This window comes from Micropterus dolomieu, linkage group LG07 (genome assembly GCF_021292245.1).
Source record: "Micropterus dolomieu isolate WLL.071019.BEF.003 ecotype Adirondacks linkage group LG07, ASM2129224v1, whole genome shotgun sequence".
NCBI classification, from domain to species: domain Eukaryota; kingdom Metazoa; phylum Chordata; class Actinopteri; order Centrarchiformes; family Centrarchidae; genus Micropterus; species Micropterus dolomieu.
Genome location: NC_060156.1, coordinates 54,660 through 70,801, shown reverse-complemented (window position 1 = coordinate 70,801; position 16,142 = coordinate 54,660). Strand labels below are relative to the sequence as shown.

Below are 16,142 nucleotides of genomic sequence, written 5' to 3'. Positions count from 1 at the left end.
GTTGGTTAGCAGTTGAATTGTTGGTCGGTATGTAAACGCTGAAGGCGGTTGAATTGTTGGTTAGCAGTTGAATTGTTGGTCGGTATGTAAACGCTGAAGGCGGTTGAATTGTTGGTCAGTATGTAAACGCTGAAGGCGGTTGAATTGTTGGTCGGTATGTAAACGCTGAAGGCGGTTGAATTGTTGGTCGGTATGTAAACGCTGAAGGCGGTTGAATTGTTGGTCGGTATGTAAACGCTGAAGGCGGTTGAATTGTTGGTCGGTATGTAAACGCTGAAGGCGGTTGAATTGTTGGTCGGTATGTAAACGCTGAAGGCGGTTGAATTGTTGGTCGGTTTGTAAACGCTGAAGGCGGTTGAATTGTTGGTTAGCAGTTGAATTGTTGTTCGGGATGTAAACGCTGAAGGCGGTTGAATTGTTGGTTAGCAGTTGAATTGTTGTTCGGGATGTAAACGCTGAAGGCGGTTGAATTGTTGGTTAGCAGTTGAATTGTTGGTTGGTATGTAAACGCTGAAGGCGGTTGAATTGTTGGTTAGCAGTTGAATTGTTGTTCGGGATGTAAACGCTGAAGGCGGTTGAATTGTTGGTTAGCAGTTGAATTGTTGGTCGGTATGTAAACGCTGAAGGCGGTTGAATTGTTGGTCGGTATGTAAACGCTGAAGGCGGTTGAATTGTTGGTCGGTATGTAAACGCTGAAGGCGGTTGAATTGTTGGTCAGTATGTAAACGCTGAAGGCGGTTGAATTGTTGGTCAGTATGTAAACGCTGAAGGCGGTTTAATTGTTGGTTAGCAGTTGAATTGTTGTTCGGTATGTAAATGCTGAAAGCAGTTGAATTGTTGGTCGGTATGTAAACGCTGAAAGCGGTTGAATTGTTGGTCGGTATGTAAACGCTGAAGGCGGTTGAATTGTTGGTCGGTATGTAAACGCTGAAGGCGGTTGAATTGTTGGTCGGTTTGTAAACGCTGAAGGCGGTTGAATTGTTGGTCGGTTTGTAAACGCTGAAGGCGGTTTAATTGTTGGTCGGTATGTAAACGCTGAAGGCGGTTGAATTGTTGGTTAGCAGTTGAATTGTTGTTCGGTATGTAAACGCTGAAGGCGGTTGAATTGTTGGTTAGCGGTTGAATTGTTGGTCGGTATGTAAACGCTGAAGGCGGTTTAATTGTTGGTCGGTATGTAAACGCTGAAGGCGGTTGAATTGTTGGTTAGCGGTTGAATTGTTGTTCGGTATGTAAACGCTGAAGGCGGTTGAATTGTTGGTTAGCAGTTGAATTGTTGTTCGGTATGTAAACGCTGAAGGCGGTTGAATTGTTGGTTAGCGGTTGAATTGTTGGTCGGTATGTAAACGCTGAAGGCGGTTTAATTGTTGGTCGGTATGTAAACGCTGAAGGCGGTTGAATTGTTGGTTAGCAGTTGAATTGTTGTTCGGTATGTAAACGCTGAAGGCGGTTGAATTGTTGGTCGGTATGTAAACGCTGAAGGCGGAAGTTTTTCCTTGCCTCTGTCTCCTAGTGCTGCTCTTGGTGGGAACTGTTGGGCTTCTGTAAATAGCATCATAGAGTTCGGTCTAGACCTGCTCTTTATGAAAAGCGCTGTGAGATAACTGTTGTTGTGATTTGGCGCTATATAAATAAAATTCGAAATGAAATGAAATTGAATTGCATAAAACTGATAGTCCTTTTATATTCAATTTATGACATTTTTATCAGTTTTATGCAATTTACAGAGAAAATCAATCAACTCAATCAATTAATCTACATTTAAGAAGGGGATTTGTGACATTATAGAGCAAAAATATAAGATCATTATTTACAAAAACCCAAAAGAAAAGCAACTACACTGTATCTAAAACCTTTATATTACTGAGAACTTGTAAAAACTGTTAAGCAGGTTAAGGAAATTAATTAATTTTAAAATAAATTATGGTCGCACCACATGACATTTTGTAAGGCCACAAACAGTTTACATAGCTGAAACACTAAAATCATTCACATCATCATCACAGCATTCTTAATGTTTGAACAATGCCAATAAATGTTTTAATATGTTGTATTTTAAAATTGGCCTGTTGAAAATCCTCAATTGCAAAACTCTGCCTGCTACGTTACCACTCGTCACGGGTGTCTTGATTCACAGCGTGAGCGGCTTCAGCTGATCTATATCACAGCGTACGCCGTGTCACTGAGCTGGGTTTATTCGCTCCCTGAAGTCTGTGTTATCTGTTTTACATTTGTATTTCACAGCAACACTGATGTGTCCTAAAAACCTAAATGTTATTTCTGTCCTGATGGTCACATGACTGACCCAGTTCCCCACGTCCGTTTCCAGTTCAAATACAATGAAGCAGAATAATATAATAAATATGAGAGTTCAGTCTGTCTCTCTTTAATGAGACATCATTAAGTCAACATAAATGTTTCTATTGTTGTTTCAGGCCTGTGTATTGTATGTGAGTAAAGCTTAACTTTATTTACTCGCTGTTTTGTACACTGATAATCTGTCCTTTTATTTTAAAAATCCAAAATCCAAAACCTTTTAAAAATGCTTTCATGTCAAAGGCCTTACATTTTAGGGATTTAATTACTAATTGAAACTCTAATTAGCTGCTGACACAAAAGGCCTGATATTTGTCTCTACACACCAAATCTGGATCTAAATAAATTCACGCTTGTTAACGTTTGTTTTTAGCTGTAAAGTGAATTGTACGATGTTCATTTTAAAGTTAACATTTACATTGTTTTATTTAATTTTTTATATAAAGCCAGCAGAAGGAACATCTCCTCAGTGATAAAAAAAACTGTTTTCCAGCAACACCTCTTTGAGATTTCTATAATCCATTTTTAAATGAAGTATTTGAGACCTGTTAACGCCGACACTTCAGATCTCATTTTAAAAACTCTAAAGATCGTTTATGAAATGTCTTGATTAAAGAACCCTGTTTGAAATGCTGAAGTCAGTGTGATGCTGATTTCAGTATTTTTACTCACATGAACAAACCCACATCATCACCCGCATCATTAAGATCCTGCTTCAACATAAATCATAGAGTAACAGCATGAAATCTGCATCACTGCCAACATGAACCGCGATGGTCTCTTATTGGCTGTCGATGGGATTTTAATAAATGAAACTGACGTATTGAAGGAACCATAAACAGGATTATCTTTAATTAAATATATATGTAAAGGCTCAACTTTGGTTTCACGTTGTTAAAATGAAGTAGCCTTCATCTGCTGAGGTGGACGAAAAAATGTTTGAAAGGTCCAGTGTGTAATATTTCTGAGGATCTATGGACAGAAATCAATATAAGATCCATAACTATGTTTTCATTGGTGCATAAAGACCTTACATAATGAACCATTATGTTTTTATTACCTGAGAATGAGACATTTATATCTGCATAACTGCGGGTCCCTCTTCCACGGACGTCACCACGTTGCATCGTCATGTTTCTACAGTAGCTGAAAATGGACAAACAGCGCTACAGAGGTTCGTCTCTACGTTCGTCTTCTTCTTCTTCTTCTTCTAACTCTGGTAGAATTCAGGCCGTGCAGACACTCATCACGGGGTTGAAAACGTACGTTAGAAGAAGTAGTAATAATATACTGCAGGGGTCAGAGCGATATTTTCAACAGTTAGATGGTGGATGAGATTATAAGAACTAATATTGACTTGTATCAACATGTTGTTCAGTTAGCTCAGTTGGTACGGTGCAGGACTCACGAACTGAGGGTTCAATCCCATCCTGGAGACAACTTTTTTTTTCTCTCTTCAACAAAGGGATTCTGCAGCGAATGTTTCTCAGATTACAGCATGTGCTGTTTGTGTTTCCGTGTTTGACCCTTTTCCATTTCCCCAGTGTCTTCAGGCGGAGGACATTCAGGGGAATCACGTTCTCTGTCAGAGGCGTGTCAAGCAGCTACAGACTCTTTTAATGTCATTCAGTAAAAGCTCAGTTCAACTCCAAATACTGTATTACAGTAAACAAGCTGCTTTCGCTTTTATTTTGTAGGCAAAACCACTAAAGAGGAAGTGACTATGTGAGGAACTGTTGCTGCCATGACTGAGATCTATTTCAGCACCATAATCTGGCAGCGGGCCAGATATTGTTGTCGGGCAGTTCTGGCGAGGGTCCATAATCACAGAGAGAATGAATGTGTTGTCAGTGTTTGTCTAAACTTGATCTAATGTGTGGTTTATGAAGGACTGTGGTGCAGAAACAGTGACAGTGTTTCACACTCTTGGCTCACATTTTCACAGAAACATCTGGTTTTACTGAAAAATTCAGTAAATATAATTTCTTAACATATCTACCTAAAGAAACCTCATATCCTGCCCCCTACCCTCTTTGAAAGGTTAGGGGGCAGTGGCAGACTGGACAGATGGTTGCAATTCACAACACTCACCACTAGATGGCACTAAATCTCACACACTGAATCTGAAAAGAAAAACAGGATTAAGTTAGAAAGAAAAGGGTCGGCAGTAAAATAATTCAGTCCATTTATAAAGTGTCATCCTCAATCTACAGGAGTAGAAATGTAATTAGGACATGACAGGTGGTGCAGCTGGACAGGAGTCCCTGCTCATAGGTGATGCCTCCGTCTCAGGCAGCCTGCTCTTTGTACTGAGGCTGTTCAGGCCTCGTCGCTGTGGAGGCGTCTCTGTAATCGTCTTGCTTTACTTCAGTCTTCTCCCAGTGGGAGGCAGTTACCATGGCGACAGGCATCTTATTGAAGCTAAGGGTGACTGAGCTGCTGATCAGACCCAGGATCAGTGTTTCAAATGAGAAGTCGATGAATCCACCATCTGTAACCCTCTGAAATGCCCGATCGATCGCTGCAGTCATGTAAAGACCTTATAATGTATTTCATTTCAGTTTCGTATCTCGGTGAAGTGAATCTGTTTGGGTGGACAGGACGTGTGAGGAGTGATCGATCCATCGTTGAGCTCCTGAAGAGGACGCTGTCTCAGACTGAAACAGGAAACCACGGCGAGGCCAGATCAGAGGCTCCAGCCGGAGTCTGAAAGGCAGATCAGCAGCATTCCTGCTAGCCATCAATAAATCAATTCCTAAAATAGAATCAATAAGTAGTCAGTGTTCGTGGATGTATTGATGATGAAGTAAACACTAGATGTTACAAGATGGCGCCGGGGTGTCTGGCTCGCCGTCTTAATCCAGCAACTTCTATCTTGTTTGTGTGGTGTGTGCTGTTTGTCCTGAAGACCGTTCGGTCTTTGTTGGTGTACGACCGTCAGCAGCTGCTAAATATCAAAGGCACGGTGGACTTAACGGTAAATTATTCCCAAGGTGGATCAAAAACATTTCCCCCTCCATTTTTGGCGGATGTCCCTGTTCACCTGATCTGCACCGAGGGTCCACCTCCCCAGAGACACAGAGGGACGCGCAGAGGCTGGCTAGCCCGGATGAAGGCACGGCTGGCATTATCTCTCGTTGTGGCCTTGCTACAGCTAGCAGCTGGGTGGTACCTGGTACGAGAATCAGCGTGGCTCGCGTATCTGCGTGACTTGTCCTCAAAGTCTCGGTGGAAGGAACAGCCGAAACCTTTGGCCGCTGTGTCGGTCAACTCATGTGGCTGACATCTTGACAGTAGCACAGAGCTTTTTCCTCCCGACTGTACCTTTTTTAATTCCCCAAGGACCACAGGACGTGGAGGAGGGCTAGCGGTTGTCTTTAAGGGCGGCTTGTATTGTAAAACGCTGGCATCACATGTTTTCTTCATGTGTTAAGTTTCTTTGTCTTAGGCCGATCGGATTCTGTACAACAAACATTTCATAGTAGAGTTCTCTGATTTCTTGGCCAGCATTATGACAGACTATGAAAAAATCTTACTTGTTGGTGATTTTACCACACATGGTGTCCCTCCCTTTAACTGTTTACAGTATGTTAGCAGACCCACACAAGAGCAGGGGCACACGTTACATCTTGTGCTCTCTTATGGTTTGCCCATCTTATTCAGATACAGGATGCTGTATTTTCTGATCACATGCTGGTTCTATTGGATTTTATTTTGTCTTGTGCAAAAGTTAAATCAGTTGCTCGTGCACGTCTAGGTCGTGTGTTTAAACCGACTACTGCTGCTCAGTTTTCCCGTGCTTTTCAAATGTCATGCCAGCCTGATGCCGGTCTTTTAGATGACACAGAGAAATTGACCTCCTTTTTCTCACCACATGTACCTGCATTCTCGACATTGTTTCTCCCTAGATCTAAATGTGAGCCTTGGTTTAATGATGTTACCCGAGCAGCAAGGAGAAAATGCAGGAAAGCAGAACGTCAGTGGAAGAAGGACTGGCTTTATCTTTCATGAAATTTTAAAAGGAAGCTGGAGGACGAATTAAAAAATTGTTACAGCTGAAAAAATTAAATACTTAAAAGAAAGAATTGTTCAAAATTTAAAACCACGTGTCCTTTTTAAAAGCATTGATTCAATTCTACATTCACCTCACTCTTCTTGTTTGGAAGCCTCCGAGGAAGTCTGTGAGAATTTTTTCAATTATTTTTTAGACAGGATTTCCTCTGTCAGAGCTCATGTTTCTCAATCTGTATCTGACCCCTTGGAAATGATGCCCTGTGAAACAGTGTTTGGGCAATTTGTGGACCACTATAGGACCAAATGTCCAAAAAATTATAAACAGCAGCCTGGCATCAGGAATCGTCCCAGCGCACTGCAAAGAAGCAGCTGTTGTACCGTTGATTAAAAAGCAAAATCTGGACACTTTGAATTTAGCAAACTATAGACCAATATCCAAGCTTCCTTTTTATAGCAAAAGGTTTCAGAAAAAACTGTATTTATGCACTTAAAATCTTACAAGTCAAATCTGGATACAAGTGGTATTTTTATTTATGTGGTTTTAAGGCTTTTCATAGTACTGAGACTGCACTTTTAAGAGTTTTTAATGATCTTTTACTAATTGCAGACCGTGTGACCCTTGGTAGACCTTACTGCTGCTTTTGATACAACTGATCACGACATTCTCTCGCCCGGAACAGTGTGTAGGTATCGGAGATGCTGCTTTGCAGTGTTTCAGATCTTATTTATCTGAGCAATGTTTTTCCGTCATCCTCTACCGCCTCCCTTCTTAGTGGAGTTCCACAGGGCTCAGTGCTTTGACCACTACTATTCTCTTTATACCTTCTCCCTCTCGGAAACATTTTTAAAAAACATGGCATTTCATACCACTTCTATGCGGATGACTCGCTAATCTACCTACCCCTGAGAAAAAATGCAAATAGTTCTTTTATTCCTCTATTTGAATGTCTCAAGGACATTAAGGCCTGGATGTCGTATAATTTCTTAAATTTAAATGAAGAATAAACTGAGGTCATTGTATTTGGAACCAGTCGGCGGTGTTTCCATTCCTGTAAACCTTGGGCCCTTGCAACAAAACGTAAAACCAGTAGTCACAAATTTAGCCGATAACTAGTGTGGTAAAATCCAGTTTTTATCATTTGAGGCTTTTATTGAAAATTAAACATGTTTCAACTTTTGACCTTTTTGAGCATGCGATTCATGCTTTTATTTCGACACGTTTGGACTACTAATGCACTTTATATAGGCGTGAATCAAACTGCAGTTAATGCTGCCGTCCGTTTCTTTACCTGAACCCGGAAACATGAAAACATTACTCCCATTCTGGCCTCGCTTCACTGGCTTCCTATACATTTTAGAATACATTTTAAGATTTTGATTTTTGTTTTTAAATCATTAAATGGGTTGGCAGCTCAGTATATCTGAGCTTTTGCATATTTATACCCCACCAAGGTCATTGAGGTCTGCGGATCATATGCGGCTAATTGTGCCAAAGACTAGGATGAAAACTAGGGGTGACCGTTCCTTTTCAACATTTGCCCCCAAATTGTGGAATGATTTCCCTACGCATTTTAAACTGGCACCCACCCTCCATACTTTTAAATCTCGTTTAAAAACACATTTGTACTCCTTGGCTTTTACTGCACCATAAAGAGTAGCTGTGGTCCTTGTTGTTGTTGTTGATGTTTGTATACTTTTATGTTGTTTTATGTATTATATCGTTGTAAAGCACTTCGGTAACCTTGCTGTTTTTTTAATGTGCTATAAATAAAATTGATTGGAAGTATTGACGATGTATTGACCCTGCTTCTCTTTATCCAGGAGATAAACAGACTTCTCATGAACAGTTTAATATTCAGAGAGCTGCTCTCAGTCTGAACGTCTCTTTGTGTCAGACGCTGATAAAACCTTCAAACTGTCCTCAGATCAGCTAAATGTCATTCATCAACATTCGTCTGCAGAGTCGCACACTTTCATGTTGCTAGAAGATAAAAAAGACATTTTTCTGAATCTGCGACTTCACCAACAATCACACTGAGAATAAACTCAGTGATGACTAATGATGGAGCTTTCAGTCACAGTGCATGGTCTTCCTCAGAGTAACACTAACGTCTCACTGGTAATCCAACTTTTTTCTTTCCATTAGTGATAATATGATGTAAGAAGAGAAGCCGTATGTTGAAGGGTTTTATTTTGACGGTGTGTTTCCTGTGTTTCAGGGGAAGCCGTATGTTGAAGGGTTTTATTTTGACAGTGTGTTTCCTGTGTTTCAGGGGAAGCCGTATGTTGAAGGGTTTTATTTTGACGGTGTGTTTCCTGTGTTTCAGGGGAAGCCGTATGTTGAAGGGTTTTATTTTGACGGTGTGTTTCCTGTGTTTCAGGGGAAGCCGTATGTTGAAGGGTTTTATTTTGACAGTGTGTTTCCTGTGTTTCAGGGGAAGCCGTATGTTGAAGGGTTTTATTTTGACGGTGTGTTTCCTGTGTTTCAGGGGAAGCCGTATGTTGAAGGGTTTTATTTTGACGGTGTGTTTCCTGTGTTTAAGGATAAGCCGTATGTTGAAGAGTTTTATTTTGACGATGTGTTTCCTGTGTTTCAGGGGAAGCCGTATGTTGAAGAGTTTTATTTTGACGGTGTGTTTCCTGTGTTTCAGGGGAAGCCGTATGTTGAAGAGTTTTATTTTGACGGTGTGTTTCCTGTGTTTCAGGGGAAGCCGTATGTGTTTGACAGAGTCCTCGCTCCAAACACTGAACAGGTTCAGGTGTATGACACCTGCGCCAGACAGATCGTTAAAGGTCAGTTCATAAACACACTTTATATGTTTGTTGTTTTTCCATCATGATGTTTAGAGCCAGTTTCTTGGGAAAACTGAATTCAGTCGCAGGTTAAAGTATGTGAACCCTGTGGAATCACCTGGATTTCTGCATAATCTTCATCTGAGTCACAACAACAGACAAACACAGTCTGCTGAAACTAACTCCACAGAAACAATTATATGTTTTCATGTTTTATTGAACGCAGCGTGGAAACGTTCACAGTGCAGGCTGGAAACAGTATGTGAACCCCTCGGCTAATGACTTCCCTAAAGGCTAACTGGAATCAGGAGTCAGCCAACCTGGAGTCCAATCAATGAGACCAGAGCGGAGGTGTTGGTTAGAGCTGCCCTGCCCAATAAAAAACACACACCACTTTTAATTTAGCTGTTCTCATGAAGCATTGCACGATGTGAACCTCGCCTCGACCAAAAGAGCTCTCAGAAGAAGATTAAGAGTTGTTGACTTGCATGAAGCTGGAAAGAGTTACAGAAATGTCCTAACAGTCCTGATGTCCATCAGTCCACAGTGAGACAAACTGTCTATGAATGGTTCAGCCTGTCGCTGCTCTCCCTGGCCGTCCTGCAGAGACAACTGCACGAGCACAGCGCAGAATGCTCAACGAGGTTAAGAAGGATCCGAGAGTGTCAGCTGAAGACTTATAGAAATCTCTGGGACACCCTAACATCTCCGTTGGCGACTCTACGATACGTCAAACACTAAACAGTAATGGAGTTTATCAAGACATTCTGCAGGGTAACGTGAGGCCATCTGTCCGCCAGCTGAAGCTCAGCAGGAGATGGATGATAAGAAGTAAATCAACAACAGAACGGATTCAGCAGAAGAAAGTACTCTTTCTGGAGTGGCCCAGTCAGAGTCCTGACCTCAACCCGACTGAGATGCTGTAGGCAAGACCACAAGAGAGAGATTCAAGCCAGACATCCCAAGAATATCACAGAACTGAAACAGTTTTGTAAAGAGAAACGGCCCAAAGTTGACCGTTTGATCTGCAACTACATGAAACCAAAGGAGGGTCAACCAGTTAGTAAATCCATATTTTTTCCACCTTTTTACATGGTGTGTTGACAAAAAACATCCATCCGTCCATCTTCATCCGTTTATCCAGGGTCGGGGCGCAGCAGAAAACATGAAAACATGTAATTGTTTTTGACTCGGAGGAAGATCAGATCACATTTTATGACCAATTTATGCAGAAATCCAGGTGATTCTAAAGGGTTCAGATACCTTTCCTACGACTGTACTGATCAGTTTTCAGGACCAAAATGTTTCCGTGAACTTTGATTGGCCCCCTGCTGGCTGCTGGAGAGGACGCAGGTTTCATCTTAATAACTTGTTAAAATGAGAAGGTGTGTTGTGTGTTGCAGATGTGTTGGGAGGATATAACGGGACCATCTTTGCTTACGGTCAGACGTCATCTGGAAAGACTCACACCATGGAGGTTGGTCTGATTCACTTTATTATTTTTAATGCATTTTAATGAACGTGTTTCAGTGTAACATATGGAAAGTCTCAGTATTGGTGATTTGTGAACAGCACTTGTGGATCGGAGTCTCTTGAACAGCGTATTTGTGAACACCTGACAAATGATCATTAAACACACAAACAACATACACTAAGAAGTAGTTTTTACTGTTGGATGTTACATTGATACAGTTATATATTCAGCGTGCAGTTAATCCTTTTTTTAATTTGAGAACAAGCTGCACATTTTACAGACCAAAGCTTTAGCTGCAGCTTTATTTTAGTTATTCTAATCTGTGTTTCTCAACAACTTGGTTTTGTGTTTTTGTCATTTTTTTCTGCTTTCTCTTAGTTTCTTTAACATCATGAACACACTTCAGATAAAATAAAATTAATCTCTAGGGAAGCTGGTGTGCAGCAGTTGCAGTAGAAAGTAGGAAGAGTGCTTTAAAGCACATGAGAACAATTAAGATCACCAGTAAGGTAAAGCGTTTACAGTAAACGCCCCACGATGTGAGGAGGCCATGCTGCTCACATGTCCGAGTGTCACTGCAGACGCTGAGAGACCCGAGCGCTCACCGCTGAAAAAATGTTTTTCTGTTTTTGACCTTCATTATTTTCTTTTCCAGGGGAACCTGCACGATTCTCATCAGATGGGAATCATTCCTCGTATCTCCAGAGACATCTTCGACCACATCTACTCCATGGACGAGAACCTGGAGTTTCACATCAAGGTCACATTAGTCCGGAGCCGTCAAACTGAAACCATAAAAGATCGTTTACTAAAACATTTTGATTTCCTTCTGCTGCCTTGTTTGTCCTGAGAATCACTTTCCCTGCAGTAACCTGCATTTAAGGTGCTCCAGTCACATATGAACATGTAGGAACACCTGAAAAACACAAATTAAAGTTAAATGACTGATTTACACGTGTGCAAACAGCTGCTGTCCACATGTCAGTGAGTCTTCATCACTTTCTTTGGTCACCCAACCCAATAAAAACACCTCAACATATTCAGCTGGAAGAAATGAACTAAACACGAAAGTCCTCTCAGTTTAACTGATCTGTGGTCAGACGTCCTGCAGAGACGCTGTTCTTCTGGCAGCATTATGAACCAGTGAGGCGTTCACTGACCCTCCTGCTCTCCGTATGTTCACTGTTCACCAGCTGCTCTCACATATACCAGCACCTCTTTTTAGAAACACCATGAAACATACTTCATATTAATTTACCTATTGATAAGAGCTCATAGAAAATCTTTTTACAGCTTTTAGATCAATAGAATAAACACATCAATGATTAATTATTTATGAATATCAAATTAAATGATTAGAAATATTCAATTGAGAATTTGTGTGTTATTTTATGTTGTCCGGGATTACAAAAAAACGTAATCATTAAATGCTGATTAAACATATTTTCAATAATAATAATATATGATAATTAATAGTGAATCATGATTTCTACACTTAAATTTGCTTTTGGTCCTCAGCCTGTGAAAACATTTCTATAATATCTTCTTTGGCTCTAAATGAGTGAATTTAAAATGTTTCAGTAGCATGCAGTAAATATCTGTATTATAACATCTCTCTCTCTTTTTCTCTGCAGGTTTCTTATTTTGAGATCTATCTGGATAAAATCAGAGACTTACTCGACGGTGAGGATCATTTTTCACGTTTATTTATATTATATATACAGTATATAAAACCTCACAAACTACACAGAGGCTCCACCGTGATGTCTTTTAGTCAGTTGAAAAAGAAATAATATGATATTCAAAGACTGGATTTCTTTTGATATTTGCGAGTAAGAGACTTTGTCACAGGAGATGCCACGATGCTTCAGTTTCAAAACGTCTCACACTAAGAGAGACGCCTCTTTTAGCAAAGATCTGGCAGTTCAGTTATCTTATGCGATCATTCGCTGAAGGGGTGGAACATCACAAACACCTCCCCTCCGAAGGGCTTCTGGGAAAGAGAACTTAAGATAACAGATGATGCTTGGAAAAGACCTGGATCACAGAGAAAGGTTCGGTGGCTAAAGGGTTTTATTTGAATACGTTGCATTGGACTGTTTGACGTGGAAACTTCTTTCGTAAAACACGGGAACCCTTTTTGTCATGTTGGTTTGAATATTTCCACCCTTTTATTTAATGTATTTTTACTGGTACAGGACGTGACGCCTGAATCTTCTGAATATGTATGTGAGCCAAATGTTTGGTTTTCCTGTTGAAATGTAATAATCATATTTAACAAACGGCTCTAACTGATGTGATTCATCTTTCAGTGTCAAAGACAAACCTGGCTGTTCATGAGGACAAAAACAGGGTTCCTTTTGTGAAGGTATCATCTTTGATATTTAAAGGATCAAAATATGCAGTATCAGTACTGCAGTATCAGTACTTTGTTGATGTATACTTCCTGTCAGGGCTGCACGGAGCGTTTTGTTTCCAGTCCTGAAGAAGTGATGGACGTCATCGACGAGGGGAAAGCAAACAGACACGTCGCCGTCACCAGTGAGTCTAACTGTTCTGCTGATATCTTTATTTGTATAAATCATTTTCCTTCCACTTCGATTGCTCGCCACATTGTGTTGGTCTATCACATGAAATCCCAATAAGATACGTTTGTGTTTGTAATGTGGGAAGTTTGAGGGGTATGAAAACTTGTGCCAGTCTGTATCTGGCCTTCAAAGTAAAAAAAGGTGTTGAAGTAACTGGTGGTGATGAACTGGTTTCTGACTGAGAATATTGAAGAAGTTACACTAGTCGAGGTGGGAGGAGCTAAAGGCCTGACAGAGTTTCTGCAGATCTGTGGCTGAAATTAAAGACTTGACTCTGGCTAGATTTCTCAAATGATAAACACACAGCTGAACTATAACTTTCTTTACGTGGGGTTCAAATCACAAGTCCAGGTCTAAGACTAGCCCTAGAGTTGTGGCCAAGAGCTGAGTATAAGCATTTAGTTCAGCAGGTTTGCATGATTTGAGTCCATAAACACATTACTACTTCTGAAAGTACTGCTAATGCTATTATACCTTCACTCCTACTTCTAGTGTTCTTGTTGCCATTATTATTCTTCTTAGAGTTCTTTAACCTCAGATACAGGTTTCTCCTCCAGAAAGACTCTTCCTAGATAAATCGTCATAGCGCCCCCTGGAGGCTGCAGTTAAACACTGACCAACACGCCTGGTTCTGAGGAGTTTATTGAAGCTGTGTTTCCCTCTGTTTCGTCTTGCAGATATGAACGAGCACAGCTCTCGCAGTCACAGTATTTTTCTGATCAACATCAAGCAGGAGAACGTGGAGACGGAGATGAAACTGTCGGGGAAGCTGTACCTGGTCGACCTGGCAGGCAGCGAGAAGGTTATTTCATGATCACATCCCAACACCGCTGGGCTTTGGCCTTTATCAGAATGTTTAGGAGGAGCAGTAACATTTCCCAACATGCCAGAGGCAGTTCCTCTACATGTCAGCGCAGAAACCTCCAGAGAGCAGCACTCTGGCAGTTATCTGAAATCCATCACTGTTAGGAACACAAGCACAGCGTGCAAACAAAAACAGTAAATCTCTACACTTAACCGCAGGACTCCCACTGCCCGTCGCTGCCACGCGCTCGCCGCAGACTCCGGTCTCTTTGGCTGTAGACCACCATACTCTCACCACAGCAGCTTGCTTCTCCGGCCCTTATACTCTCACTGATTAGGAGAGTGGACTCAGCCGCGCTCCTCAGGTTGTTCCTGACATCCCATATCCACATAAACGGCCCACGGGTCGTAAAAATGTATCATTCAAACTGATTATATACAGGAACAGATGGCTGATTATTACTTCATCATTCAGACGTTCATCGGCCTCGTCCCAGTTATTTCACAAACAGCAGATGATGATGATGTTTTCTTCAGGTGAGTAAAACGGGAGCAGAAGGCGCCGTGCTGGACGAAGCCAAGAACATCAACAAGTCTCTGTCTGCTCTCGGTAACGTCATCGCTGCTCTGAGTGAAGGAACGGTGAGCTTCAGGTTCCTAACCCTCACATGACTAAAGGAAACTAAATATTCAGCCGTATCTAAATGTCACATTGCTACACTCCACCCTCGCCACTAAAACTCGTGTGTGGATCTTATCTCTCTGTTTGTAGAAAACCCACGTCCCGTACAGAGACAGTAAGATGACTCGAATCCTGCAGGACTCTCTGGGAGGAAACTGTCGAACCACCATCATCATCTGCTGCTCTCCGTCTGTTTACAACGAGGCTGAAACCAAGTCCACCCTCATGTTCGGACAGAGGTACAGGAACCCTAGCCCTGTACAGGAGCACATCTCACAGATGTTCCTTTGGAAATCCAGACGAGGCTGCTGGTGTAGCTGCCGTCAGTCGGTCCAACTCTTTAGTCCAGGACAAGATGTCTGAACTACAGAGCAGCTTTAATGACCTCTGCAGTTAATATTCACTCATCAGAACGCTGCTGGGCACCCTCTGATCTTCCTCTGGCGCCACCAACAGGACCAGATGTTTATCTAAAAAGGCAGATTTAGTTTTGTATTCCTTTTTAGTTTTACTGCATGAGTCTTTCCAAACATATCCTGTGATAGGCCTAAAGGTTGTAGGCCGGTGTAAACCAGCCGCCATCGCTGTTCCTGTTGAACACATCGTCACTGAAATGAGAGTTTGAATCGATTAGAAACCAAGTGCAGCCCAGTCTGTGTGTGACAAGCAGCTTATGGTGGCGCCTGTTCAAACAGATATTACCATGTAACTGACATCACTGCATCAGCTCGCTGGCTGGCTCATAAAGTCATTTCAAAGAAATGTAAAGTGAAGTCTGCAGGTGCGTAGGATCACAAACTCTTGGCTTGGAAAGAAAAAGAATCCTGCACACACACGTCCCCTGAACTCTCTTTTATTGACAAGCTTTTGTTCTTAGACCACCACACAAAGTTCATACAGGCAAACAACACACTTACTGAAAGTGGCTGAGCCCTGCCAGAGGGGAGAGTCTGAAACAGTTTGTGTCCGGGGTGGGAGGAGTCAGCTGCAATCTTTCCTGCTCGCCTCAGAGTCCTGGAGACGTACAGGTCCAGAAGAGAAGGAAGATTGCAGCCAATCACCTTCTCTGCAGAGTGAATGATGCGCTGCAGCCTGCCCTTGTCCCTGGCAGTGGCAGCAGCGAACCAGATGGTGATGGAGGAGGTGAGGATGGACTCAATGATGGCGGTGTAGAAGTGCACCATCATTGTCTTTGGCAGGCTGCTGCAGGAAGTACATCCTCTGCTGGGCCTTCTTGGTAAGGGAGGTGACGTTCAACAGCAGGGGGCAAAGAACGCTGTTTTGAGGGGAACCGGTGCTGATGATCCTGGAGTCAGAGACATGTTGGTGGAGTCAGACACGCTCAGCTGGGAGAGCAGGTTGATGGTTGAGGCTTTGAAGCAGGCTGGCACATGCCATGTCAGAGTCAGAGACAGAGTCCGGCCTAGCTGCTTTGTGGGGTTTCTGCCACTTGAATAGTCTGTTGACTGCCCTC

The 16,142-nt window shown here is 42.0% G+C and overlaps 1 protein-coding gene across 2 annotated transcripts in view; it reads left to right on the top strand.

Annotated features, from left to right (window-relative positions):
- The window catches only part of LOC123974353 (kinesin heavy chain-like), a 47,867-nt gene that overhangs the window by 3,171 nt on the left and 28,554 nt on the right, over positions 1-16,142 (top strand). For both annotated transcript variants that reach the window (XM_046054982.1, XM_046054983.1), the window contains exons 2-10: positions 9,033-9,120; positions 10,524-10,597; positions 11,250-11,354; positions 12,229-12,277; positions 12,907-12,962; positions 13,048-13,135; positions 13,860-13,984; positions 14,524-14,628; positions 14,759-14,907. In XM_046054982.1, coding sequence (XP_045910938.1) covers positions 9,033-9,120; positions 10,524-10,597; positions 11,250-11,354; positions 12,229-12,277; positions 12,907-12,962; positions 13,048-13,135; positions 13,860-13,984; positions 14,524-14,628; positions 14,759-14,907 — 839 coding nt within the window. The remainder of the gene's footprint in view (positions 1-9,032; positions 9,121-10,523; positions 10,598-11,249; positions 11,355-12,228; positions 12,278-12,906; positions 12,963-13,047; positions 13,136-13,859; positions 13,985-14,523; positions 14,629-14,758; positions 14,908-16,142) is intronic.